The 27,052-nt window shown below is 45.5% G+C and overlaps 1 protein-coding gene across 1 annotated transcript in view; it reads left to right on the forward strand.

Annotated features, from left to right (window-relative positions):
* Window positions 1-2,576: 2,576 nt before the first annotated feature.
* Window positions 2,577-27,052, forward strand: part of KIF26B (kinesin family member 26B) — a 523,722-nt gene continuing 499,246 nt past the window's right edge. The window contains exons 1-2 of the mRNA XM_004605438.2: window positions 2,577-3,192; window positions 4,025-4,426. Of these exons, the coding sequence (XP_004605495.1) occupies window positions 3,130-3,192; window positions 4,025-4,426 (465 nt within the window). The 5' untranslated portion in view covers window positions 2,577-3,129. The remainder of the gene's footprint in view (window positions 3,193-4,024; window positions 4,427-27,052) is intronic.

Raw genomic sequence — 27,052 nt, forward strand, 5'->3', positions numbered from 1 at the left:
AACACAATAGGAGAACTGATCCGAAAAACTGAGTTTTTAAGGGTGGAACAGTGGGCTCCTCAGGGGAGAAAGATGGGTACACAGGTGATGGGTGTGTGGTGTTAGGATTATGTACACGAGAAACCATCGTTAATAATATTATCAAACACATTAATAATATTATTAATAATAATTTATGTGTACAATATTATTAATTATTTTATCAATTTTTAAAAAATTGTGTGCATTTCTATTAAAAAATGTTCCTCTGTTAAAAGGCTATTGTTAAAGGCTAAAATAAAACCTAAGAAGAGGATGAATGATTTCCTAAAATCATTGGTGTTGCTAATTACTCCTAGCCTGTAGCTGGATTGTTATAGTGGAAAATACTATATACTTGGCAGATGAATTCGTCAGTTACAAGTTTACTCTGGTGATGGTAGTTCAAGACCAACATAAAACCTTAGACTTCTCATTGTTTTAGACGCCTTACTACCTTAAATGTAAAATCTCTAAGTCTATCAGGTAAAGTCCACCTATATTTGCTTATTTTTGTAAATATAACTTCAGTTATATATGAAAAAATTGTTTATGTGACCATGTACACTGTTAATTCGGAGCAACTGTTAATTTACAGAAAAATGAAACAAGAACGATTGCTCGCCCGTCCTTTCCTAAGAAAACCTTGGTTACCTGAATTATTGTAATGCTAATTGTTGAAGCTTAAATTTAGGGATGAAATAGAGTGACAATACAAAAATACAAAGGTTTCACTGTACATAATATTCACATCAATTTTTTAAAACACCAACCCAACTTTCCGGTTAGTTGTACACTTTGATCAACAGAGGGCGCTCAGAGCTCACCCAACACGCATTGAGGCTGCAACTTCTTCGGGATGCAAATCAGACCAGCTCAGGTCTGTCTCCAAGGTGGATCTTGCAGCTCCCCAACAGCTCTCCCTCGACACCCCACCTTCCCTGCCCACAGCGTCACAGGCCAGTCTCTTTCACCTTGCCACACGCTGCTTCTCGGCTGATAAGCCGCGCGTGGCTAATGGCAGTGATATTTCCCGCGGCCCCTGGGTGGAATACAGATGCGTCTGGGAGCAGGCGCGTGCTGCCTGCAGGCGTACCTGCTCCCCTAAGGTCCTCTCTTGTTACGATCGCGTTAAATTGGAAGTAGGAACGTAATGGAAACTTCCACACTGCTTTCGACATCTTCATTTTGACCTTAGCACGCCGTAGGGGCTGTGCAATATTCCCACGCAAGGGTTGCGGCGGGAAGCTGGTGGTGCATGGCCGCGCGAGGGGGGCGTGGAAGGCATTTCCCCCGAGGAACGCGGGGTGGGGGGCGTCGCCCCGGTGATACCGCACCCCAGAAGATTGCTCGCTTATCCTCCTTATCTCCCAAGGAGGATAGCGCTAGGCAAGCCCCCGGCGCCCTCCGTCCCCGACCCCGTTTTGCCGGGGACGAGAGGGGGGCGCGAGATGCCATTACACCTCACGTGATCCCCGCACCAAGCTGGTGCTCCCAGAGGCGTCTCGCGGGGTGTTAATTAAAGGTCACAACCAAACAGACCTGCCGGCTCACCAGAAGAAATGTCCTCCCGGGAAATGAAAAATGACACCCCGGAGCAGCCACGTGTGGAGCCTGGCGTACGCCGGCTTCCTGCGCCCCTGGGCGCCGCGCGGGGGGGCGGAATCGGGGAGAGGGGCGTGGACTGGGTGCTCCCGGGACTCCGCCGGCACCCCCCGCCCCCCGGCGCGGGGAGGAAAGCCAGGAGGGGTGCCGAAAAACCCGGCCCGGCCGGGCGAGGCGAAGGGCAGCTCCCACACACCCCCTTCTCCAGGCCCGCGCCGTCCGCGCTACGCGTGTGCAGCGGGACGAGCCCCGCAGTTTGCCCAGCACCCGCCGAGGCCCGCAGGAGCGCCGGGCTCACCTGTCCCGGTCGCGGCGGCGGGGCCCGGCGAAGGCGGGGCCCCGGGCGGGGGTGGGGGGAGGTGAACCCGCATTTCTCCCGCTGGGGTGGGAGGGCGACCGTCCGAACTGGCCAGGGGTGGGGGTGGGAGGACCATCCCAGAAAAGGTTGGCCCGGCAGGTCTAGGAGAACAAAGGGCGGGGGGGAGGACCCGGCGTGTTTGTGGACTTGTTTGTGACTCAATCCCTTGTACTCGGCGTTTCAAAGGCAGAACTGCAAGCCCGGCCAGGAAGAGAAAGCACTTGGGGGCGGGGGAGGCTTCGCGGCGCTGCACTCGGGCCGGGCAGCGCGCGCGCCGCGGCCCCGGGGCGGGCGGGCGGGCGGGCGCCGTGGGCTTTCGGCCGAGCCCGGGACCCGGGCTGCACCCCGGGAACTTCGCGGCCGGGAGCGAGATTTACGAGCCCCCTCCCCCCGCCCCCCGCCTCGCTCTGTCAGGCCGGAGCGCCGCCGCATAAAATGGATCCCGGCCGGCGCGGCGGCCACGGCAGCCAGGCGGCGGGCTCCCGGGCGGCGGGCCGGCCGTGCCCGAGGCTCCGCGCTGCGCCCCGGCGCACCCGCGCGCGCTGACCGGCCCCGGCCGCCCGCCACGCCGAGCCGCCCCTCGCGCTGCCCTCGCGCAACTGTCAGGCAGGGCGGCCCGGCGGATATTGGCTCGGCGACACGCCGAGGCTCCTCCCCAGTCTGGATCTTTTATATTTTGGGAGAATTTCTTTGAACTCAGTTCCCAAGCTCGGTGCGGGAGACAAGTTCCCACAGCCTGGCTGGCAGGCGGGGGCCGGCGAGGAGGGGTCGCCCCCGTCTCCGCGGCGGCCGCGTGCCGCCTAGTATTTCTCGGTGCCTCCTTGGAGGCACGGCGACCGGCTGGGCAGAGGGAAATGCCCACGAGCTGGATGTGACCGTGAAAGGAGAACGTGGGACCCGAGGCAGCTGAAGAGGATGCGGAAAAGCATTATTTGAAGAGAACAAACCAGCTCCTCCAACCCTTTTGCCAATTGGTGCTATTACTTCTGGGGTCCATTTGCTTGGATTCCCCGCCCCTCGCGTTCACAAACCTTTGACTTACGGACCGAGGAGACTGCCCCAGAATTGGAGAACCCCGCTGGGTCGGAAGACCCTGTGGATGTAGCGTGGGTTGGAACATTTAGACCCTCCGCTCTGGAAAAGCCATCATGAATTCGGTAGCTGGGAATAAAGAGAGGATTGCAGTCTCCACCAGGGGCAAGAAATACGCGGTAAGTGGGGACGGGCACTCTGCGGAGACGCGTTCCCACAGCCCCTGCCGGCGCGGGTCCCCCAGTGGCCGAGCCCGTGGCCCGGCGGGGCGGCCCCGAGCCCCGCGGGCGCTGCAGCGGCGCGGTCTCCACCGAGCCCGGGAGGTGTGTGCGCGCGGAGGCGGGTCGGGGTCCGGGATGCCCGCACGCCCGCCCGGCCCTGGGATTTTTTTTTTGTCTTTCCATCTCTTCCCCCCGCACCCCTAACTTTTGCAGCATTTCTGCACTTCTAGGCAGAGTTAAACAGAAGGAGAGGGTTTTTCGGTGAAATCGCTGCCATTCCCCGGGACCATCTTTCCAGAGCCATGAGAGCCTCTCATTCACCTTCAGGATCCGGACCAATGAATCCGGCACCCCAAATGCCTCAAAATTCAGAAGTCACAGCAACCACCCACTCCTTCTCCCCCTAGTCCCCACTCCCCGCCTTCCCCTGGGGATAGCGGCGTCTAGGATCTCGAATCCGGGCTGTGGCAGGTATGCCTGCCCAGTACCAAAGCGCGAGGGGCCGGATGGATGGGTTACCCCGGCAGGAAACCACGACACCCTCCAAACGACCCTCTAGGCCGCGGGGAACCGTCCCAGGGGCACCCAGTTGTGGTGGAGGTGGAGGGCTCACTGAAGGACCATTGAGGTGGCCGGACGAGGTCGATTTGGCTGCCGGGCTGAGAGTGGACCCAGACGTGCGTCCTGGGCGCTCAGCCGGACCCCAGCGGCGCGCAGGTCTCGGGGCTGGCTGGAGGGGCGTGGAGCTGGCCCCACCGCGCCCCCTTGACAGCGCTGTCTCCCCTCGCAGGTCAATGAAGTCTGCTCGCCCACCAAGCCCGCGGCGCCCTTCTCCCCCGAGAGCTGGTACCGCAAAGCCTACGAGGAGTCGCGCGCCTCCAGCCGGCCCACCCCCGAGGGCGCGGGCTCGGCGCTCGGCTCGTCGGGCACGCCGTCCCCGGGCTCGGGCACCTCGTCCCCGAGCTCGTTCACTGGGTCCCCGGGTCCCGCCTCCCCGGGCATCGGCACCAGCTCGCCGGGCTCCCTGGGCGGCTCGCCGGGCTTCGGCACGGGCTCCCCAGGCTCGGGCAGCGGCGGCGGCTCGTCGCCCGGCTCGGACCGCGGCGTCTGGTGCGAGAACTGCAACGCCCGCCTGGTGGAGCTGAAGAGGCAGGCGCTGAAGCTGCTGCTCCCCGGGCCCTTCCCCGGCAAGGTGAGCGCCCCGCCTGCGTGTCCCCCGCCGTTCCCGCCTCCCGGGCCACAGGGCGCGGGCCGTGGGATCTCCGAGTCCCTTTGGGGGCCTCCTGACCCCTCGTCGGCTCACCTGCGCCGCGTGGCGGGCCAGGGACCCGGCGACACCCGCACCAGGATTCCTATCCACCTCCTCCCGCCGCCACTTGCCGCAGCTTACCTGATTTCCCCCAGCCCCACCCCGGCCCCCCAAAACAAGCCCATATTGGTGTGAGGGGGTGAAAGCTCCCCAGGAATTGGCTTTTCTCACCGCGCATTTGTGGTCCTCCTTTTTGATAGGACAAAAACACATGTTTGAAATATTCCAATATTTCGGAGCATAATATGCCAAAGGCAGCATTTCCCAGCTCCCCCTCCCCCCGCTTTTTTGATTTTGTTTGTTTTGGGGCTTACACCCGGCGGTGCTTAGGGATTACTCCAGGCTCGGTTCCCAGGACCGTACCTGGTGAGACACCATAAGGGGTGACGCGGATCGAAGCCTGATGGCCGCGTGCTAGGCAACCCCCTTACTGTAAGCATTTCCCAGTTTAACATGAGAGGAGAAGGGGGCTTGAGGAAGATGAAGGGGTGGGGAGCCCCTCCCGGCCAGCTACCTCTTGGCCTATCCCTCACTAAACGCTTCGGTTCCTCCATAGCAACCCCGTGGGCACGTGGTGCGTGCCTGGAGCCCCCGGAGGGTAACACAATGCAGTGGTATTTGCACTGTTGGGTCCAAGTACTATCAAATGATAATATTTACTCTTCCACTTCAAAGAGTTTTTATCAGTGCTTAGAATTATCTAGAAAACAGAGAGAAGTGCCTTGGAGATTTTGGGCACTATTCAACAACTCGTTCTCTGATTTATTTTTCTGTAACATTTGAAATGAAATATTGTGATTTCGAGTAGTGGAATTTAGGAATAATTGCATCTGCTTGCCTCATCTGTTCCTACACACACACACACACACACACACACACACACACACACACACACTGACATTTTCGTATGCAAGGGTTAAATTTAAACTAATGCCCAAGGAAGTTGTAAAATTTTAAATGTGGAAAATCACCACCAAGTGAATTGGTTTTATGAATCCCATAGTTATTTCAAGAATAATTTACTTGTAGATTGGTGTCAATATACCATTTCTTTAGCTTGGTATTTAAATCTGTCAGGACACCCCAAAAATATATCTCAGGGACTCTGAAAGCTTATTTCATCTTTGCATGCTATGTCCTCCAGTGTAACACTTTTTTTTTTTTTATCATTTCTCATTATTCTTTTTATTTTCTACTGTAAATAGGCCGCTGTGTTGGGCATAGAGTGAAATAGGCACATGCAACCTTTGTCCACAGGGCGCTTATATTCTAATTGAAGATATAGATATTAACCACAAAACACAGATCCTGATGCATTCCCATTTGTGGTTAGCTACAAAGGAAGAATATGAAGGCTGTGAGGTTTTATTACTGTCTTATACCATCAGATAACTTTGGAAGAACCTTGATTCTTAAAGATATAACATCTGATATTTGACAATTCTAGTAAATTGAAGTCTACCAAATTACTTTTGAATATTCTTGAGGATCTGTTTATGTACTAACTTCTTTGTGTTAACATACTCTTATGTGCAGAGGTAAATTTAAAAAAAAACTTCATAAAAATGGAGTAAAGAAGAAAGTCTTCAGAAAGAAACATTGAAATTTTAATGCCTTTTCAGTACACTTTGTGGAGATGTATGACAAAGTCTACGTTTGTCCTTTATTGAAGTAACCTAGACCAATTTATTTGACCATTTTATTTCTCCGATGAAATAAAAATTGTCAGAGTGACAGTTCTAGAGGTATCAGGTGTGTTAACTCTTCGTAGGTAGAAGGAACACACATGAGCTTCACAGGGTCCCCTTGCCTGGAGTGTTATGTGTGAAGTAAAGCTCAGGGAAAGTAAAGTTTGGTATGGAGGACTCTCTAACATTTAGCCAGAAATGGGGGTGCTTTGGATGACCTCATAGCTAATATATTACAGAACCTCAAATTTTTTATTTATAGGGACTATGGACTGGAGTGATGATAGCACAGCAGGTAGGGCATTTGCCTTGCACGCGGCGACCCAGGTTCAAGTCCTCCATCCCTCTTGGAGAGCCTGGCAAGCTACCGAGTGTATCCCACCCTAATGGCAGAGCCTGCCAAGCTACCCATGGCATATTCTATATGCCAAAAACAGTAACAACAAGTCTCACAATGGAGACGTTACTGGTGCCCGCTCAAGCAAATCGATGAACAATGGGACAACAGTGCTACAGTGCTATAGGGACTATACTCAGTGTAGATCATGGGCCTCCAGGCTCACCTCTGGCAGTGTCAGAATGGTGGGGGCAGGTAATGCTAAGGGAATTGAACTCTGGCATATGTGAGGTGTGTGCATTACCATTTGAGCTATTTCCTTGTCCTCTACAGACCCTCAATCTTTTATTTATAAAATTAAATTAATTTTTTTATGCTTTTCGGTCATGTCCTGCAGTGCTTGGGGATACTCCCTTCACAGTGCTCTGAGTTGCTCAGAGTACCATGTGATGCCAGGGCTTGGGGCTCTCACATGGGAGGTATGCCTTCCAGCCCTCTGAGTCAGCTCCCAGCCCTAGCATCTCAGTTTTTACAACAAATCTTCTGCATGTTTCTTGGATTAAAAGTTTAGTTTTATTCCCTTAGATACTATTAGATAAGATACTATCCCCTTTACACCTTTAAAGTTGGCACATTTACACCAGACTACAGTGCTCTCTGGAGCGCCATAGATAGAGCCTGTGTGAATGGGAGTAGAGGCCTTTCTTCCCAGAGCAGATTTATGAGCAAACCCGGAAACTTGACCGCCATCAGGCACAGGAGGAGTTAAGTTTCCTTAGAATAAGGGATGCCACTGAGATGCCAGCATGTAGTTTTTTAGGACAGTGTGGGTCTGGGAAGAAACATTTTTGAAGCTGATTTAGCAAAAATTACCTTTTTAAACTTTAGATGCTTAACTATATTTGGGGAATATTTTCTTAAATGAAATGTTAAATTCTACTAACTGGTGTTAGAAGTAAGGAGTCAAAGGCACATATGCTTCACACATGTGAAGTGGTGGGTTTAATTTTCTGCATTGCAAAAGAAAAAATGTCAAAGACAGAATATCACGACCAGGAACTTTAATAAGTTAGGCTGGATATGGTTTTATTTATTTATTTTTGCTACCTATTGTTGATTTTCAGGAAATTGGCTTTCTTTTCTATTTAAGCTAAAGAAAAATATTTGAACTATCTGAATGTCATAAAAATTATTTGAAATCAAGTTTGAAAAATATTTTTGTTCTATAGATGGGAGGCTGGTGACAATTAGACAAGATTCTATTAGATTTGTTTTCTAGATCTTAGATATTTGGTTTCTGGGTTTTGTTTTTTTTTTTTAGATAACAAAGCATAAGTCACTCTTTGTTTCTGATTTTGTCAGTACATTTCCCAGTATCTTATTGTTCTCATGCTGTAACCATGGGCAGGTAGCAAATTCAGTTGCCTGTTTTATCTTGGGACAGGGGCTGGGAAGTGGATGGACGTGAGTGAGGGCTCTCTGCCTGGTCTCAGGACCTGATTTTGGAGAGTGTCTCTGGAGGCCTGAGGGGTGATTTAATTCTGAGCACTCTCACTCCTGAGACTATCCGAGAAAGAGGCTTCCTGGCAGAAGGCCATGTGATTTGGTGGTTTCTAGGTTGGGTAAGGGGATGGGTGGAGACAGTGCTAAGGGAAGCAAGAAATAGAGCGGATAAAGATTTAGATGGAGCTCAGAGAGCAGGATGCTAATGGGCTTGAGTTTTCAAACTCTGGAATATAAAAGTGACCTCTGTGAACTCGCATAATTCTTAATCAGGCTCAGGATTCCTCTTTTCAAATCTCAACTTACCTGGGAGAGTAAAGATTTGTGCCTGATGGCAGGTTGTAAAACATTCAGGTTGACTTTTATTACCTTAGTAAAAAATATACTTTCTGGGTTTTTAGAATTTGTTTTCTAAGGCTGGTAAGTGGTCAGATAAAAGAATGTGTATTTGTGAAACGTTGGAAAATTTTTGTTGTTGTTTATTTTTTGTTTCTGGGCCATACTTGGGAGTGCTCATGGTTACTCCTAGCTCTGCTTCAGGGATCATTCCTGGAGGTGTTTGGAGGACCCGATGAGGTGTCAGGGATCAAACCTGGGTTGGGTATGTGCAAAGCAAGTGTCCTATCCACTGGATTATATTCCTGTTCCATATTGAGATTTTTTAAAGTGAAACAATACTTAACCTATTGTTGCATTCAAATGTGTGAATAGAAAACCATTTTATATTCCCCTGGCAAAAACACCTTTTCCAATTTAAATGTAGTTCAGGCACCAAACCAAAAATAGAAGATAAGAAACAAATGTCTTATTTTTGATTATCTAGATCATTCTAACATCTTTGCAGAACTTTTGAATTGATGATGTAAGCCTGATAAAACATCAGCCCAAAGAAATTCCCTAGAGTGAGCAGAAATGTTCCTGGTTGACAAAAGGTTATCAGACATCTTTTCATTTCCATATTAATAAAAGAAAATATTTTATGTAAAAAAGGCCCCAAACTACATTCCTATCTGATTTTTTTTCTCAGTCACATATTCTAGAGTCATTTATGCCCCAGATATATCTAAGATTAGCCAGACATACTGAAAAGAGTTGAACAAGAGTCAGAGATAAAGGAAAGGAATGTATCCTAGGGGTTTAAAAACACCAAACATAGATTTGAGTAAGTCTAGACTTAGGGTATATATATATATGCATATATATACATATATATAACAAATATGCATGTATATTTGTGTATTTTCTCAGCTCAGAAACAGGGTATGAAAAATAACTTTATTTGAAAGACCCTCTGTAGCCATTATAAGAAACATAACAAATGGATAAACAGACATTGCATTATGAATCAAGAGAAAATTCTATTTGAAATCTACAAAGAATGTGTGGCTATTTTGAATATTTTCCATGTTGTATTTTGGATAAAATGTCAACTAGTCAATACTATTAGTAATGGAAAAGTATAGTATCATTTGGTAACAAATTTGTCAACGTTGGGAACAATTATATTAATAAAACATATAATAAACAAAATCAGTTGCTCTTTGGCATTATACCACAGATTTTTGCCATTCATAAAATAACATAATAATGTTGATGATATGATGATTTTTAAATGGCTCACAGTTATTTTCCTTAGTCTGTATAGGCACATAAGATATATAAACACACACAGATCCAAAAACAAACATATTATCCATAGATAAAATCTCATACAGCAAAATGAACCTGATTTATTTTCTTTCCCCTGGGATTCCAGGTGACCAGTATGATTAAGGTCATAAAAGGAATCTTGAGTGAAGATGTAAACTATCAGATAATGATCTGAGCTGGGGACCTCTGCTCCAGAGAAAGTACTATGCATTCACTGATGGTAACTTCGTGTGTGTGTGTGTGTGTGTGTGTATGTGTGTGTGTGTGTGTGTGTGTGTGCGCGCGCGCGCACTCTCGCTCGCGCGTGTGCTTCTATCAAGTTGTGGCTGTCTGAGATTGTAAAGATTCTTAACTGAGTCGAGGGGAAGTAGGAATATCTTGATATTTATATTCACTTAGTTAGTACTTTCTGGAAAACTCTGCCCACAGGCCCTTGTTAGTCTTCAGAGAGAAATAATTCTTCAGCTTAAATATTTTAAATATCTTTTATAGGAGTAAATGAACCAGGAATTTATCTTTTTTTCTAAATTAGTTTTGAAGTATTCATCAAAATAGCTAATCAATTTGTATCCATCACCCTATTTTCTATCTTTTTTGGGTATTTTCCAAAATTCATGTAAGAAAATTGGATTTTGTGTCTTGATTAGAAATCTATCTGTCCCCTATTTCCAAGTTTTAAAGAAATTCTCCTGTGTCTCCTTTGGTATATCTAGGATTTCCTTTTAAGAATTTTGGGAGATTTCTATTACTAATCTTCTTTTGGGAGATTATTTTAGTGTATAATGATCAATTTTATATGTTTCACAATGTACATCTAGTTGTTTCCAGATCTTTCATTAAAATAGCTGTTTTTTCGCTTGGAAACTGGCCTCACATGCTGGGGGAAAAGACAGCAGAGACAGAAAAGGGAACACCTAGTAGAGAATATTGGGAGGACCAACATTCGGGTCCTCTTTCAACACTTGGGTTGAAAGCTGCGTACCAAAAGTAGACTATAGACCGAACATGATGGCCACTCAATACCTCTATTGCAAACTACAACATCTAACAGGAGAGAGAACAAAAGGGATTGCCCTGCTGCAGAGGCAGGGTGGGGTGCTGGGGGTTGGGATGGGGGTGGTGAGAGGGATACTGGGATCATTGGTGGGGGAGAGTGGGCACTGGTGGAGGGATGTAAACTAAATACAAACATGAAAGTTCATAAATTTGTAACTGTACCCCAAGGTGATTCACTAATAAAAATTTTTAAAAAATAGCTGTTTTTTTCTCCCCCTAGTTTGAGATAAAACCATTATAAAACCAAGTTTAGTTGTATTAGGATCTGAACTTTTTGATATGTTCTATTTATGTGTCTCTTCACATACCAAATTTACAATTTTCTAATTATATTTTGTTTAAATACTTGTAGAACTTGCTTTCTCTTTCCCAAACAGTGCCTTTTTTTTTTTTAGGAGTTTCCTGCCTTTTCTTCCTTATTGTATTCCCATACAAATTTTAGAATCAACTTGCATAACTCAAGGAAAAAGCATTTTGGTTGGGGTTGCGGGGCGGGTGGAGTGGAGGAGAGATAGCTCAATGAGCTGAACACATACTTTGCATGTGTGAGGCCAGGTTCAATCCCAGTATCATGTAGTCAGCTGAGAGCTGGGAGAAGCCCCCATCACCACAGGATGTAGTCCAAAGGGGGGGAAAATCTTTTTTGGTATTATGTTCAATTTTTTTGTTTGTTTTGCTTTGGGGCCACACCCTGTTGTGTTCAGGCTCTGCATTCAGGGATCACTCCTGGCAGGCTGAAGGGACCATAGACAGTGTTGGGATCAAACCCGGTCAGCCTCGAGCAAAGCAAGCACCCTGCCTGCTGTACTATCTTTCTAGCCCCAATTAAGTTTAATTTGCACATTAATCTGGAGGAATATGTGGCATACTTATGATTTTGTATCTTTCCTGAGATCACGGAATGTGCTTCCGTTTGAGCAAGTCTACTTTTTAAAATCAATTATTTTATTTTATTTTTTTGCTTTTTGGGTCACACCCAGTGATGCACAGGGGTTACTCCTGGCTCTGCACTCAGGAATTACTCCTGGCATTGCTCAGAGGTCCATACCGGATGCTGGGAATCAAATCTCGGTCAGCCTCGTATGACAAATGCCATACCTGCTGTGCTATTGCTTCAGTCCCTACTTTTGTTTTTTAAAAACAATTTTAAAGGATTTTCTTTTATAGGCTTTGCACATTTCTTGTCAAATTTATTCTTAGGTATTAGACATTTTGTTGCAAGCAAAAATGAGTTTTTGCTTCTATTATCTTTTCTAATTGGTAATTATGAGTAGGCTATTGATTAATATATTTTATGTTCTTATATATTTATATCCTATTGCCTTATTAAATTCTACTAATGTATTCAATTTCATTTTAATTTGATTCTCTTGAGTTTTATAAAGAAATTATCTTCAGTGAATAGACATACTATTATTATCTCTCTTTGCTATTTTTATTTCTTTAATCATTTTCTCATGTTTGTTACATTGATTAATATCTCCAATACAGTGGTAAATAGTAGTGATGAAGTGGACTTATGGGTAGTTTTCCCATTAAGAAAGAAGTTAGCTTTGGATCTGAGAGCTATCCCTCAGGGAATAGTTATTCCTATTTTTATTTAGTGTTTTTAATAAGGAATGGGTATTATATTTGCCAAATGCCTTTTCAATGTTTAGGTAGATGATCATATGAGTTTGCCCCTTGTATTTATTAATATTGTGAATTGCTATCATTAGTTTTTAAATAATGAGCCATTTTTTACGTTCACATAATATACCCCACTTGGTCACAAGGCATTTGAAAACTAATGCTATTGTATTTAGCTTGTTGAACTTTTATTTATTGTTCTGTCTTTTGTAGTCATAGGCAATTGGATAAGGCAATAGGCATGCATCTCAGCCCACTGAGTCATCTCACCAACTCTGCAATGGCCAGGTTTTGATTCTGTTATGTACCAGCTATAATACTATGCCATGTTATAAACAAGACTAGAAAAGGCTAAAATTCCTGGCTGGAGCAACTCCCAGTCTAGTATACAGCAGGTGCTCAGATAATGTTTTTCTATTCGTGGTAGTTTCATTCTAAAGTTGAGATGAAAAACCAATCAGTTCCCTGCTGGGGCAACTCACTGTGTGGAGATTACACCTCCTCCCTGTGTCGACCTGTTCTCTCTCATTACTCCAGTTTCTTTTCTTTCTTTTAAAAGTTTTTCTCTATTTGTTTTGTTGGGCCACTCCTGGTGGTGCTTAGGGCTTGTTCTTGGACCCACACAGGGGATATGTGGTGCCAGAGACTGAACCCAGAGTGGTAGCATGCAAGGCAAGCAGCCTGCTGCAGGACTGTTGCCCTGGCTCCCCATCACTCCAGTTTCTATTCTGAAAGTTCATCTGCGCATCTCACGTGTCCTAGCACAGCTAACTGTGGGTGTGTATGAATGTCTCCTGTGATGGAACTTTCCAGCTTGTACCCCAAGCTGCTTTGGATTTCATGAACTAGAACTGGGGGGAGGGAAATAAATGAATACAAATGACTGCTTCATATTAGAAGTGTTTGTGAAGTTTTGTGATCTTATTTTGCAGTTTGGTGATGTTATTTTGACCAAGAAAGATGCCAGGGGAGCTTATCTCTTATTGTTTAGCTTATTGCTTAGCCTGGGGTAAAGTGGTTTCCTTCTGTGCTTTTTCCCTTACCATTACAGTTTGTCAAGAACCCGTAAGTGAGCACTTAACTGTAAAGAGAGTAGTGAGGCGGGCGGAATGCTGGACCTTGGGCTCTGCAGGTCACTAGGGAGCACAGAAAGGTAAGGCTGGAAATGGTTTTGGAAGAATGAGAAAGAGTTTAACACAAGAACCTGGTGAAGCATAGGCTGTCAGGCTGAGTGGACGGTGGGCACAAGGTCCAGAGAGACTAGGAGTGCTCAGCACACCAGGGAACTAACGTGGCCCACTGTCACTTTAGCATTCGGTGTGGAAGGATGAGTGATAGACTGGGAAGATGGAAGAGGGAAGACCTTGCAGGATGGGAGTACTGGAGTTTATTGTTACCCGGTAGGCTGTGGTCCGCCATTGAAGGGCCTTGAGGAAGGGAATGAAGAGCTCAGAAACTCATCAAGAAAGAGTGCTCTGTTGGTGAGAGAGGATTATTGGGAAAGTGTTGTCATGGAGCCCAGTGTTTCGGCCCTTTCTCAGCAGTCTGAGTGGGAGATGGCCCAGGCCTGAACTCCCCAGGCCTGATCTCAGGCAGAAGCCATGAGAATCAAGAGGCAGCTCCAACTTGGCAGATCTTTTATTTAGAAGGTTTATGATGGTGTCAGTTTAGATAGGAGGTAGCAGGGAGAGATTTTTCCAAATTACCTCAGATTTGTCCATAGGCAAGTGGAGAGTGCTAACCTGTGGTGGGACAGAAATTATACATAGGGGGACTAGGGTAGGTTTGATTTTTTTTGTAAGGAAGTTTGTGAATAATTAAAATGATTTGGACTCTTTTGTGTATTTGTGAGGTGAAATAATTTTATTTCAAAAGATGTAAAGCATACAACACAGGTTTTGATGTGGGCAGCAGAGAATGTACCAGTTTTGTTTGTATGAGGACCACACCCAGTGGGGCTCAGGAATTATTCCTAGCTCTCTGCTCAGAAGTGAACCCTGGCAGTGCTTGGGGGACAGTATGCAATGCAGGGCAAGTGCCTTAGCCCCTGTGCTCGCTCTCATGCCCAGGTTAGGGCTTTTTAGACCTTGAGGTGGCATGATCGACTAGAATCAAGTTGGAGCATGCGGACAGATTTAGATTTGGGGGATGTCAGCATTAAGGAGGTGGCGGAATCCAAAGATGTGGTCAATCTCAATCTCCATGGAAAAGGCTCCCGTGGAAAGTTAGCCAAGAAAAGCTGAGCATCGGGTGCTGTTGACATCGAGGGGCCACGCAATTGAGGAAACAACAGCATAGAGGAGAGGTTAGTAAAGGGTAGAGAAAAAGAGCAGAAAGTGGTATGCTGGAGACAGTGGGAAGAATGAACTTCAGAGGTTAAGAGTGAAATCTGATAAAAAATCAGATACTATGGGGAGTAAGTAAAGGAGGTAAAGGTTGTTGGCATCAAATCAGTAAAGAGGAAGTCCTCTGGGGATCTTGGTTGGAAGAGTTGCTGGCTCCCTATCGTGGATCATGAGAGGTGGGGATGTCTGATGCAGTAGTTGAGTTGTTGAGGACACCAGACGGATCCGAAGCTCTATGATCTTAACAATGAAAGTTAGGGGGTTAAGAAACTGGGTGCAAGAAACCAGGCTTCATTGCTAGTTATGATCTTGGGCAAATCACTTGATTTGGTTCTTCCCACTAACATTGCCATAATGTTAGGATCCCAACCAAGTTATTGTGAGATGTTCCATCACAGCTGTCTGTTTTTATGCTACGTTCTATAGGAAGTTGGGATTATAAAAGCCTTCTTTCTCTCCCTTGTCCACCTTTCCTCTCCCCGTTTTTTGTGCCTTTATTTTTTTCTTTCTGTTGTTGGTCTGACCCCAAAATAAGAAAAGCAGTTAGAAAGGAATGAATCTCATCTTTCCCATTTCTTCACCTCCAAGTGAATAAAGCAACTTCTATTTACTGATTCATTAGTCAAAGGTTCCACAGAACATCTAGGGGAGCTCAGTTGATGGAAATAAACTGAGCCTTTTAGTTGAAACGTCATGAATATGGATTAAGAACTCTTTGCACGGATGAAAATCCCTTCCCTAAGCCCTGCCTCTCTCAGGGACTTCCAGGGAGACTGCAGATGCCACGTTTGGCCTTTGAGCTCCAGGGAGCGGAGGACAGCAGACTTCCCTCCAGTGACTGCGCATGCGATGTGCGGCTCTGAGCGGCACCAGGAATTTGGGCTTATCTACCTTCCAATCCAGTTTTAGCTTTCTCAGACAGTTTTCTTTGCAGTTATACTTAGCTGATCCTATCGCACTGATTCTGACCAGACCCTGTGGAGAAGTCTGGAAATAAAGACACCCTCCCCCACCGAGTATTTCCAGCACTCACCACAAGGCTCCGGGAGCTTCCTGATTGCAGGCAGAGAGGGTTCTTGCAAATGCTCGCATTAACAAAACAGTTAACATCACTGAGGGCTCAGGGGTAGCTTAAGTTCTCTTACTATTGTTTTGGGTCCTGGTGGTGCTTAGGGCTTACTCAGGGATCACTCCTGGCCCTGCTTAGGGGACCTTAGTGGGTGCTGGGGATCAAGTTTGGGTCGGCCTTTTGCAAGGCAAGCACCCTACCCTCAGTACTATCTCTTTTGTACTATCTCTTCCCAGGGAAGTTCTTTTGATAGGCAGAACTATGCCTAAATATATCCGTAAGTGTTATGGATATATTTGTTACAGCTGAGGGGCTATTTTTAATTCATCTTCTTTTACTTAACCAAGCTTCATGTTGTTGCTGAACTCAAAACATTCTTCGCAGAAGTTTAACGCGTTCCGTAGGGCATGAATCTCGCACACACACACACACACACACACACACACACACACACACACACACACGTTTTAATTTCTGAAGTCTGATCTGCAGACAGCAACAAATTCCAACATATTTGCCAGCATCTGGGTGATGAACACAAGTGTTTAACAATTTGCTCATTCACGTGGATGTGTGAGATTTGTAGTTACTAATTCAGAATTTCTTTCCCCCTGTTATGACATAGGAGCTTATGGAATTGGGTTTTTTTTCTGTAATAGAATTCTATCTTTTAATTGGCAGTGATGAGCAGCTAGGCTTTCCAGGAAATACTATCATCTTATTTATGCTGGTTGTTTTCTTTGGAATTGTAACCACTCCTTCCTTGCCCTCTGCTCTCTCTGACTGGTGGTCTCATACAGCAATAGGAGATGTAGTAACTGATTGGAAACCAACGTGAACAACAGAACCAAAAGCCGTGGCCCCATCTATCCAAATGGTGTTGTGGAATGGCTCAATAAACTTTGAGCTCCCTGGGGGAGGAGCAAGGACAACCCAATGTTATCCAACAGGTCACCACCATTTTTTGTTTTATTTTTCGGCGACACCCAGTATTGGGTGCTCAGGGCTTACTCTTGGTTCTGTGCTCAGGGTCACTCATGGCAGGACTGAGAGTGTGTGTGGGGGGGGTGGGGGGGGACCATATAAGGTGCTGGAGCATCAAATCAGGTTTGGCTCCATGGAAGACAAGTGCCTTTATGAGATTTCCCACCCTCAGCTGTTTAGCATGTGACCACCTTGTTGGCCCACCCAAATCAAGATACTATGGACACCATAGTTACTGCTGTATCTACCTTTGAAATTTGGATCCGAAATTAACTGACAAAGTACTTCTTGTTCAATATGGCTTTACTTTATGGTCATCATGTTTGTAAGCAGAAATCAACTTGGACAAAGGACAATTGATGTTATAAGGGCAATTTGGTAAGGAATGTTTAGCAAAAGTATTACCTTAGATATGAAGCTTGCTTAGGGTTAGTTTTACATTAAAAAAAAACCTGCCATGCTGATTGAATTTAGAAATAATTTGGAGGAGTTTATCCTGTGTAGCAATAGAAGAATACCAAATTTTCAAACATTTTACTCATGATCCTTAAAAAGGTCAACACATATTTTTCCCCTAAAACCATCCCTCTCCCCCTTTGATTTTCTTTTTGGGCTCTTTAAGTACCAAGATAGGACAATATTGTTTAGAGCAGAATTAACATCTCACATACCCGTGATCTACCTTTATTATTTTTTGTTGACACTAATACTTGTTTCATGCATACAACATAATTTTATCATGAAATGATCACCATAATAAGTTTATTTTAATGTCTGTGTCTCTACTCAGTCACAATTTTTTTTCTTCTTTTTTTGTTTTTTGAGCCACACCTCGTGATACTCAGGGCGTACTCCTAGCTTTGTGCTCAGGGATCACTCCTTGCAGGGCTTGGGGACCATATGTGATGCTGGAATTCAAACCCAAGTTGACTGCATATAAGGCAAGGAACTTATCCTTTCTACTATCTCTCTGGCCCCATTTTGTTTTCTCACAGTGAGAATTTTTCAAATTTAAGGTTCAGCAACATTCAAACCTAGAATATGGAATTACTAATTATAATGCTTTAATAAGCCTATAGTTTGAGGTCCAGGAAAATTTGGCTCTGACAGGCTGCTGAATCTGCAAGGTTCATTCCATTTCATTTTTCCTGGGCAAATTGATTGGTTGGCTCTTTAAAAATGTTTCCTGTGACATGTTTCTTTCTTATTTCAACCGTAATACTTTCTATTCATATTTTAGTCTAAACACAACTCAGGGAGCACAGATATTTTAAAAAGCAGAACTTCAGTTGGCCTTTTACTGCTCAGAGCTCTTTAGGACTTGGGCACGGATATGGTGGAGAGCAGGCAGAGTGGCAGGAGCAGCTGAGGGCCCACTGGTCCTCTTTCACACGCCACTCAGTTCTCTGCACTGACTTTCAGAGAGAGCGTCACTCGGGGATCCCTCAGCTACCACACCCTCTCTAAGTTTCAGTCTTCAGACTTCATCACCTAAACGTTTTCCCTTCAATTTGCTCATAATTTGTGAAATTTCTAAAGTTGATTCTTTCTGAGGGACTCTGTGTGCGTGAGCTCACGTCGTGTGTGCGTGCGTGCGTGCGTGCGTGCGTGTGTGTGTGTGCGTGTGTGTGTGTGCGTGTGCGTGTGTGCGTGTGCGTGTGCGTGTGTGTGTGTGCGTGTGTGTGTGTGCGTGTGCGTGTGTGCGTGTGCGTGTGCGTGTGTGTGTGTGTGTGTGTGTGTGTGTGTGTGTGTGTGCTCCCACACTCTGCTGGAACCCTGAAGAAAGCATAGAACTTGCCAATGTAGCAGACATCCTGTCTCAGGTTTCAGACAATTGTCAGGCCCATGCTTTTATTGGAGGTCAAGGCAGCTAATAAAGTGGGCTGAGCTGTTGAAAGGGCTTTCAGTAGAAAGGGATGGCTCAAGTATTTCACAGCCTGGAGTGGAGGAAGGCTTGGCAGCTCTCAGTCTGCTAATGATGACTTTATGAGCATTTTTGTAGCCCATGTGATCAGTGTTATACAAAAGCAGGATTTTAATATGCCCAATCAGGCCCTCTGCTTCCTGTGTGAGACATCACTTGGTGGAAGGAAGTTACTAGTTGTAGGCTTGTATGTTTGTGTGTGTGAGATGAGGGCTTGAGCTAATTTACTTTCTTTATAGAGTATTCTTTTTTTTAAGTGATTATCTATAATGCCCCTTTATGGTTGTCAGAAATGAGACAAAAGAATGCCAGAAGACTTTAGGAGGCCCCCCTAAGGTCATCTAGACAACCTCTGACCTCCGACTCCAAGTCCTGAATCTCATCAGATTCTAAAAGCATTCACAATGCAGTTGTTTTGTCCACGTGCATCTCCTTGATTCTGAACCCTGGGAGTCTAATCATCAGATCTTTTTTGATCAGGGGCCAGACCTAGTGGTGCTGGAGGCCACTCCTGAAGGTGCTTTGGAGACTGGTGCTGGGGATCAAATCCAGGGCTTCTACATGAGAAGTCTACACTCTAAACCTTTACAACATTTCCTGGGCCCAGTAGTCATCAAATCTTACTAATTTTTCATTTTTTGGTGTCTGTGCATCCACCATACAATACTTATTTTATTTTTTTGGTTTTGGGGCCACAGTGCTCCTGGCATTGTGCTCAAAGATCACTTTGAGCTTGGGGGACCAAATGCAGTGGCAGGGATCAAACTGGGTTTGGTTGTGTGCAAGGTAAGATCCTTAACTCCTGTACAGTCTCTCTAAGCCCCCAAAGTTATTTACTTAAATCTGTGAATTCTCCAGATTTTCTGGTCTTTGGATGGGGGAAAGGATCTTTCCAGTGCTGTGCAATGACAGTGCCATGGAGATGGGGATGAGGGGAAGGCTGACGCTAGAGGAGGGAGTGCCAGTGGTCTGTGGACGGGTGGGAGCAGAGGCCTCCTCAGTGTGGTTCTCTAGGAAAGGGGAAATCCACAGGGGCCAAAGCATGAGAGAGAGCCATGCCTCCTCCCAGGCAGGTCTTGATCTAGGTATTGAGGGCTGGCTGGCTTGGAGGTCCTTGAATTTCTCTGTTGTTCATCTGTCTTTGCTTTTATTTCCTTGTTATACTTTACATATACCCTGACAGAATAACAGAGTTGGGAATGCTTATAGCATGCATAGAAAAGCGTTCCAGGTATTCCAGAGAGAAGTATTATCAGTCGTCAGAAGTAAATGGAGGGGCCCGTCCTGAGGATGCTGAGATGCTGGGTCTCCAGGATGACAGTCTCCCTTCATCAGGCAGAGAAGGGATGCGCCTGAGTTGATAATTGCTACTTCGTCCCTGATTTGGTGAGATGGTGACACATAATCTCATCCAGGATGGAGGCGGGTCAGACTCAATACGAGAAGCCTCTCCTCTTCCAGGTTTGGAATTTGAAGTGGAGGAGAAATGCAGTGGGTGGTTTTGAATCACTCAGAGCAGACTAATAAAGCAGCAGGAGGGGTTTTCAGAGACATTGATGGGGTCATGCTTCTTCTGAAAAGAAACAGAGTAGCTAACCATCATTAAGATATCACACATCCCTTTCACTCACAGAATCCTCAGAATATTCCTTTAAATCATTAGCATTTTTGAATCATAGCACAGTAGCAGAGACGGAAACTTAGAGGTTTATCCAGCGTTGTATTTCCTTTCTTCCATTGAACCCAAGCTAGGCAAGTATTCTACCTCTGAGCTGCAGTCCCATCTTCTGAGCAGCATGGTATTTCTTCATGATTAAGAGTGCGCAGTTCTTTGGAGCCAGGCCAAGGAATGTGAGTCTTTGCTTGGCGAATTGATGTTTTTGGTGTTTGGGGTTGCCAGGCTTGGCTGTGTTTAGGGCTTACACCAGGAGGTGCTCTAGGGACCCTAAGCATTGCCAAGATGGAACTTGGGGATGGCCACTTGCAAGGCAAGTGCCTCAGTCCCTAGGTTGTCTCTCTGACTCTGCTCCGGGAATTTAAAGAATTTTCTGTTTCCTGTTTTAGTTGTCTGGTGTCAACAGCAACAATAATAATTGAGGCTAGGGAGATAGCTCAAAGGGTTACTGCACATGTTATACACGTGGGAGGCCTGGCTGAATTCAGTCTCTGGTACCTCACAGTTACCTGTCCATTTCTGGGAGTGACCACTGAGCGCCACTTGGAGTGATCTAAAAAGTCAAAATCAGACTAAAACAGAACAAAAATTAGTAGGCATGTTTTTTTTTCCTGGCATATTGTAGATGTCAGTGTCCCAACTGTCATTTTATGCATCTGTTTTGTAAGAGTGCAACTTTAAGAGCATCGTTGACTGTCCATAGATCATACAGAGTTTCAGCTCCACCTTCCAACAACAACACAGCAACAGTTCCCAGGGAAAACCACTACCACTCTCATTTTCTAGAAGAGTAAAACCTACATGTCGAGATAGTAACCTAATTTCTGGGTTCATTTAGACATGGAACATTCTGTATATTCATTTCGCATTCTCTCATTCTCCATCTCTCTACCATCCGCCTGTCCACCATTCCTTTGGCCTCTTCCAGATAGCAGTGTGCTCTCGAGAAGCAGTGCTGGGAGATGAGTAAGACACAGGCCTACCCTTGGTTCCTCCCAGCCCGGTGAGTGAGTGCCCAGGAACACTTTGCTGGACCAGCAGGGTAGCAGCCCCGTCCTTAGGCTGCAGCCCTGGGCCTGGGCTCTTCCTTTCCTCCCACCTACCCTCCCTTCAAGCGGCATCCTCCTGGAAATGCCGCAGGATGAGAAGCTTTCCTAGAAGAGATAAGAGATAAAAGAGGTGAGTAGGAATTAGTGCCTGAAACTGAAGAAGGTGTGTCATTCCAGAGGCTCTCGTGGACAGAGCATTGCTCCAATGCTTCACAGGGTCCTTAGCATCACAGTAAAGTTGGCTGGACAGTGATTGAAGAAGGTGAACTTCCACATTGCCTTCACAAGCAGTTAAACAAAAATACAAGATTTGTATGCCAGTGCCACCAATACATTGAAGTAACCATGTAACATTTATTTTATTTATTTATTTATTTATTTATTTATTTATTTATTTATTTATTTATTTATTTGTTTTGCTTTTTGGGTCACACCCAGCGATGCTCAGGGGTTACTCCTGGCTTTGTACTCAGGAATTACTCCTGGCAGTGCTTGGGGGACCATATGGGATGCCGGGGATCGAACCCGGGTCGGCCGCGTGCAAGGCAAACGCCCTACTCACTGTGCTATCGCTCCGGCCCCCAACCATGTAACATTTAAAATGAACAAAAGTGGGAACCATCCCTTTCTTCCAATACATGAATAGATAAACAAAAAAAAGTGGTATATGAATACAGTTTTCAAAAGAGAGTTCTGCCTGGTTTCAACTACCAGCATCCCATGATCTCCTGAGTACCACTATGAGCGCATCTTCTTTTTACTCCAAGCACAGTCATAAGTAGGAACCCCACCCCTGGAACTATAGACCGGCTCTGTGCTAAAAGCCAGAAAATAGAAAATAGAAGAAAAGAAAGGACATTCTCAGATATGCTATAACATGATAGATAGGTCTTTATGCTAAGGAAAAGACGCTAATCACAAAAGACAAATATTTCTATATATCATTTGTGGATGATATGTAGAGTTGTCTAATTCATGGAGAAGGAATGATGTAGAACAGTGTTTGCCAGGGGGTGAGGGGAATGGAGAAGTATTGCCTGATGAGTAAGGAGTTTGAACTTTTGCCTTCTACACAGCCAACGCTGATTCAACACCCGGCACCGACCCTGAGCCCCAGCAGGAATGGTTTTTGAGCACAGAGCCAGGAGTAAGCCACAAGAACTGCCTGGTGTGTTCCCAGAAAACCAAAAAGCAAACTCAAACTAAAACAAACAAAAGGAAGTAGACTTTATATATATTTAGCACACACAGAGATGGCAGATGACCTGTGTTCTGAGCAAAGAGATAACTTTGGCATGCCTGCTTTGGGAACACTTGATCCAGTAATGGCTCGTGAAGGATAATCACGATTGCATTTTTTTTCATCCCAAAATGCCTCAAAGAACAGTAGCTGCAATATCATATTTAATCATGACCACTGCCCTGTTCCAGCCCCTATTTTATAAGAAGGAAATTCAGTAAGGGCCTCTACCTAGATAAGGTTCTGTGGCAAGTTGTGCGGTGGAGGTAGGACTTGGCTCTTACACTTGCTGCCACTCAGCCTTTGCTACCTCCACTGCAACCCCATTAAAGTGCCTCGGAAAGGAAAGAGGGAAGTTAAGGCTCACAGAGCAGGAATTTGCCCACCCCTTTCTATGACTCTCCTCTTGATGCTGCTTACCTTCGGAGCAGGCTGCCATGGCCATCCAGGAGCCTGTGTTTCCAGGGAGTTGATGAGGGTCACAGGCCAGTCCTGCACTTCTTTGTTCTGCAGGACCCAGTAAAAAGCGAGTGTTTTCTTTGTGTATGCAATAGTCTGAAAAGTTTTACAGGAGCAGTCATCATCACTGAATAAACACATTAAACTGGCAAATAAATCTTTGTGAGGGCAGCCCATTGAATGGTTCCCTGCGTGATATTTATTAATATGTTACTATAATTACATTGCCTATTTTGCAGTTAACCCCCCCCCCAATGATTTATTAGCTCTTGGGTTCTCGACAGCGGTATGTTCAATAGCAGCGTTATGTTTCCAAATTTGCCAACACATTTAGTATGTATGGCTTTCTTGGAGTTGAACCAAATGGATCCTTTTAAAGATCAGATAAGTTAATACAACCATTTATTTATAGAGCTGCTTTCTTTGTGTTACTGTACTGGCCTATTTTGCCCCTTTCTTTCTCAAGCATCCCTCTAAGGAGTGCCATGGCTGCGTATGGAGTGGTCTGTCTTAACTTCAGTTAATAGGTAAATGAAAAGATCAACAGAGTGGCCAAGGAACTTCCCCCTCACCTCCACCCTGTTTTTCAATAACCGTTTATTCAGCATCTGCCCTGTGCCAGTTGTAACTGTAGGCCCTGGAACCTTGACCAGTTAGTCTCACCAGCAAGCTCAGCTCAGAGCCCAGGACTCCTGCCAGCCTGTCTCTGCACTAGTGATGCTTCAAGCTTATGGGATTTAAGGGACTAATCGAAGTACCTGCCTTTTCCATCGGGATCTGACACTTCCCAAGTCAATGAAAGGGATTAGCCTCTATCGTATAAGATACCAAGGATTCTGCCCAGAGAGGAGCTGTCACAGACACCAGACTATATAGAACTCCTCCACTTTTCTTCATCTCTGAATTCATTATCAGAGAGATTATATTTGTGGGAATTCCCTGTTGAGGCTTCAGGGCTCTTTTCTTCATCTACACCTCAGGGTGGGGATATGCGCTGTTTCTTCATGTTGCTGTGATAATATGGAGGTGGGTCCCTCCAGTTCACTGACAGTGACCCCCTCTAGGTGGGATTCTAGATGGGCTTGGTTGATGGTGGACTCCTTTTTCCCCTTTACGAACACTGCCTTCTTGGTGCGCCTCTGCCTTATGTTGGGCCACTAGTGCAGCTTCAGGGGATGTGTTCTTTTGTATTAGGCTTATTCGGATCCTTGTGTTCACTGTTATTTTGGTGAGTTTTGGGAGTATTTAGGTTGGAGTAGGCTAGTGGACTGCTGGCCTAATGTGTTTGGGATAGCCAGGATGCCCTCTTCAGAATTAGGTAATGGAGGCTGAGCTGTGAGTCCAAAGTGCTGGGAAAGGGAAAATTAACCCCAGAAGCCACACCCACTGTACCGCTGTGCTGTACCTGTCAGGGGAGGGGCCCCTTTGGTGCCTGCTTGGGGTTTGAGGTTCATTTCTGACTTGCTCCTAAGGTTTGCACTCCCCCTTTGGCCAGGCGCTCCAAGGGCGCTTGGCTGGGAAGGGGGCTTTTCAGGATCCCAGGTTCTGGTAGCTGGGCAGGCCGCCCCTCCTTCTTGCAGGAAGCTCCAGCAAACCAATCTATGGATACCAGATATTTGGGAGTTTCTTTTCTTTTTTGCCTTTTTTGGGTCACACCTGACGATGCTCAGGGGTTAATCCTGGCACTCAGGAACTAATCCTGGTGATATTCAGTGGACCATATGGGATGCCAGGGATCCAACCCGGGTCGGCCGCGGATCTGCTGCATGCAAGGCAAACCCCTAACCCACTGGGCTTGGGCCCCATTGTGAGTTAGTTTCTTTCTTTCTTTCTTTCTTTCTTCTTTCTTTCTTTCTTTCTTTCTTTCTTTCTTTCTTTCTTTCTTTCTTTCTTTCTTTCTTTATTCTTTCTTTCTTTCTTCCTTTCTTTCTTTCTTTCTTTCTTCCTTCTTTCTTTCTTTCTTTCTCTCTTTCTCTCTCTCTCTCGTCTCTCTTCTCTCTTTCTCTCTTTCTTTCTCTCTTTCTCTTCTCTCTTTCTCTCTTTCTTTCTCTTCTATCTTTCTTTCTTTCTTTCTCTTTCTTTCTTTCTTTCTTTCTTTCTTTCTTTCTTTCTTTCTTTCTTTCTTTCTTCTTTCTTTCTTTCTTTTTTCCTTTTTCCAGTTTTCCTATCTTTCTGTCTTTTGAATCACCATGAGATACAGTTACAAAGCTTTCATGATTGAGTTTCAGTCATACAATGGTCAAATCCTCATCCCTGCATCAGTGTACATTTCCCATCACCAATGTTCCCAGTATCCCTCCTGCAACCCCCACCCCACCCCACCCACTGTAGGCACCTTCCTTTTCTTACTCTCTACTTTGGGGCACCATGGTTTGCAGTACAGACACTGAGAGGCTATCATGTTTGGTCCTCTGTCTACTTTCAGCACACATCTCCCATCCTGAACGATCCCTCCAGCCATCATTGACTTAGTGGTCCCTTCTCTTTTCCAACTGCCTTCTCAGTTGGGAGTTTCTTTTGGGGGTCCTTTGATCATTGCCTGCTGTGTTTCCTGATTGAGACTGTCTACAAAGAAGAAAAGCCAGAACAGTGACTCTTTTTTTTTTTAATAAATGTTATAGAGAGTGTGTGTGTGTGTGTGTGTGTGTATGAGAGAGAGAGAGAAAAGAGAAAGAGAGAAGAGAGAAAAGAGAGAAGAGAGAGAGAGAAAAGAGAAAGAGAGAAGAGAGAAGAGAGACAGAAGAGAGAGAAGAGAGATCAATGGGCTGGAGTTCATGCTTTGCATGCAGGAAGCCTGGATTTAACCCCCCTGCAATGCATAGTCCCTAAGCCCTGCCAGGAGCAACAATCACCCCTTGGCTGGAAATAGTCCCTGAGCACTGCTGGGTGTGGCTCCTAATCCCTTCCCCTCCAATTGCCATAGTGGATATGTGACTACTTTCAGATGCTGCTGAGGTGATCAAGATTCAGTATTGGGACCCAGGGTAAAAAAAAAAGCTACATATTCCATTATAGCTATAGCCAACCAGACTATAGACTTTTGTGTATTTCAGCAGAGAAGGAAAAAGACGTAAGCATGGGATAGAAACTAGAAATAGAAATAGGTTTGGGAGGGGCCAGTGATAGCACAGCAGGTAGGGTGCCTCTCTCAGCCCTGGAATCTTGTATGGTCCCAGGTTCAATCCCTGGCATTCCGTATGGTCCGCTGAGCCAACACACACACACACACACACACACACACACACACACACACGGAAATAAGGAAAGTCCAAGAACAGAACTTCAGTTTCTAGATTGTTTTTGTAGTAGCCGGACATGTATTCTACCCCTGAGCTACATTCCTGGTCTTAGAATTGTTTTATTAAAAGGCATCACTTATGTTAAAACAGAAATGTCAGTCTTTACTTTTTTACTGGCCTCACCCAGTAGTCTTTTGGGGACTGTGTGGTGCTGGAAACCAAACCAGAACCTTGTGCATGTACTCAGCCCATTGGACACTTTCTGGCCCCGCAGAAATAACAATTCTAATCATATCTTTTTGGAACATAGGCTGCATATTGCTCAAACTTTTGTGCTATTATATATGAAACTGTCGGGGAGATATATACACACATAGTGCTGGGTTCAGATCCATATTTTCCCTTTCCCTGCTATAATTCTGAGAAGAAATGAAATCTCAGTTGCATGATTTGGTACCTCCAAAAATGAATATGGGTATGAAATAAGAGTTTCAGAAGGTTAAAACTTCTTTCCCAGATCTCAGGGACCAGTGTTCTGCCTTGTTTCCTTGGGGTAACTGTGGGTTACCTGTGCTGTGAGCTGAGCTGTTGACATGAGCAGAGGACTCAGACGAGGAACCTGGGAGAGGGATAGGAAAGAGGAGACAAGGGGGGTGGAGAGT

The sequence above is a fragment of the Sorex araneus genome, chromosome 9, assembly GCF_027595985.1.
Source record: "Sorex araneus isolate mSorAra2 chromosome 9, mSorAra2.pri, whole genome shotgun sequence".
NCBI classification, from domain to species: Eukaryota; Metazoa; Chordata; class Mammalia; order Eulipotyphla; family Soricidae; genus Sorex; species Sorex araneus.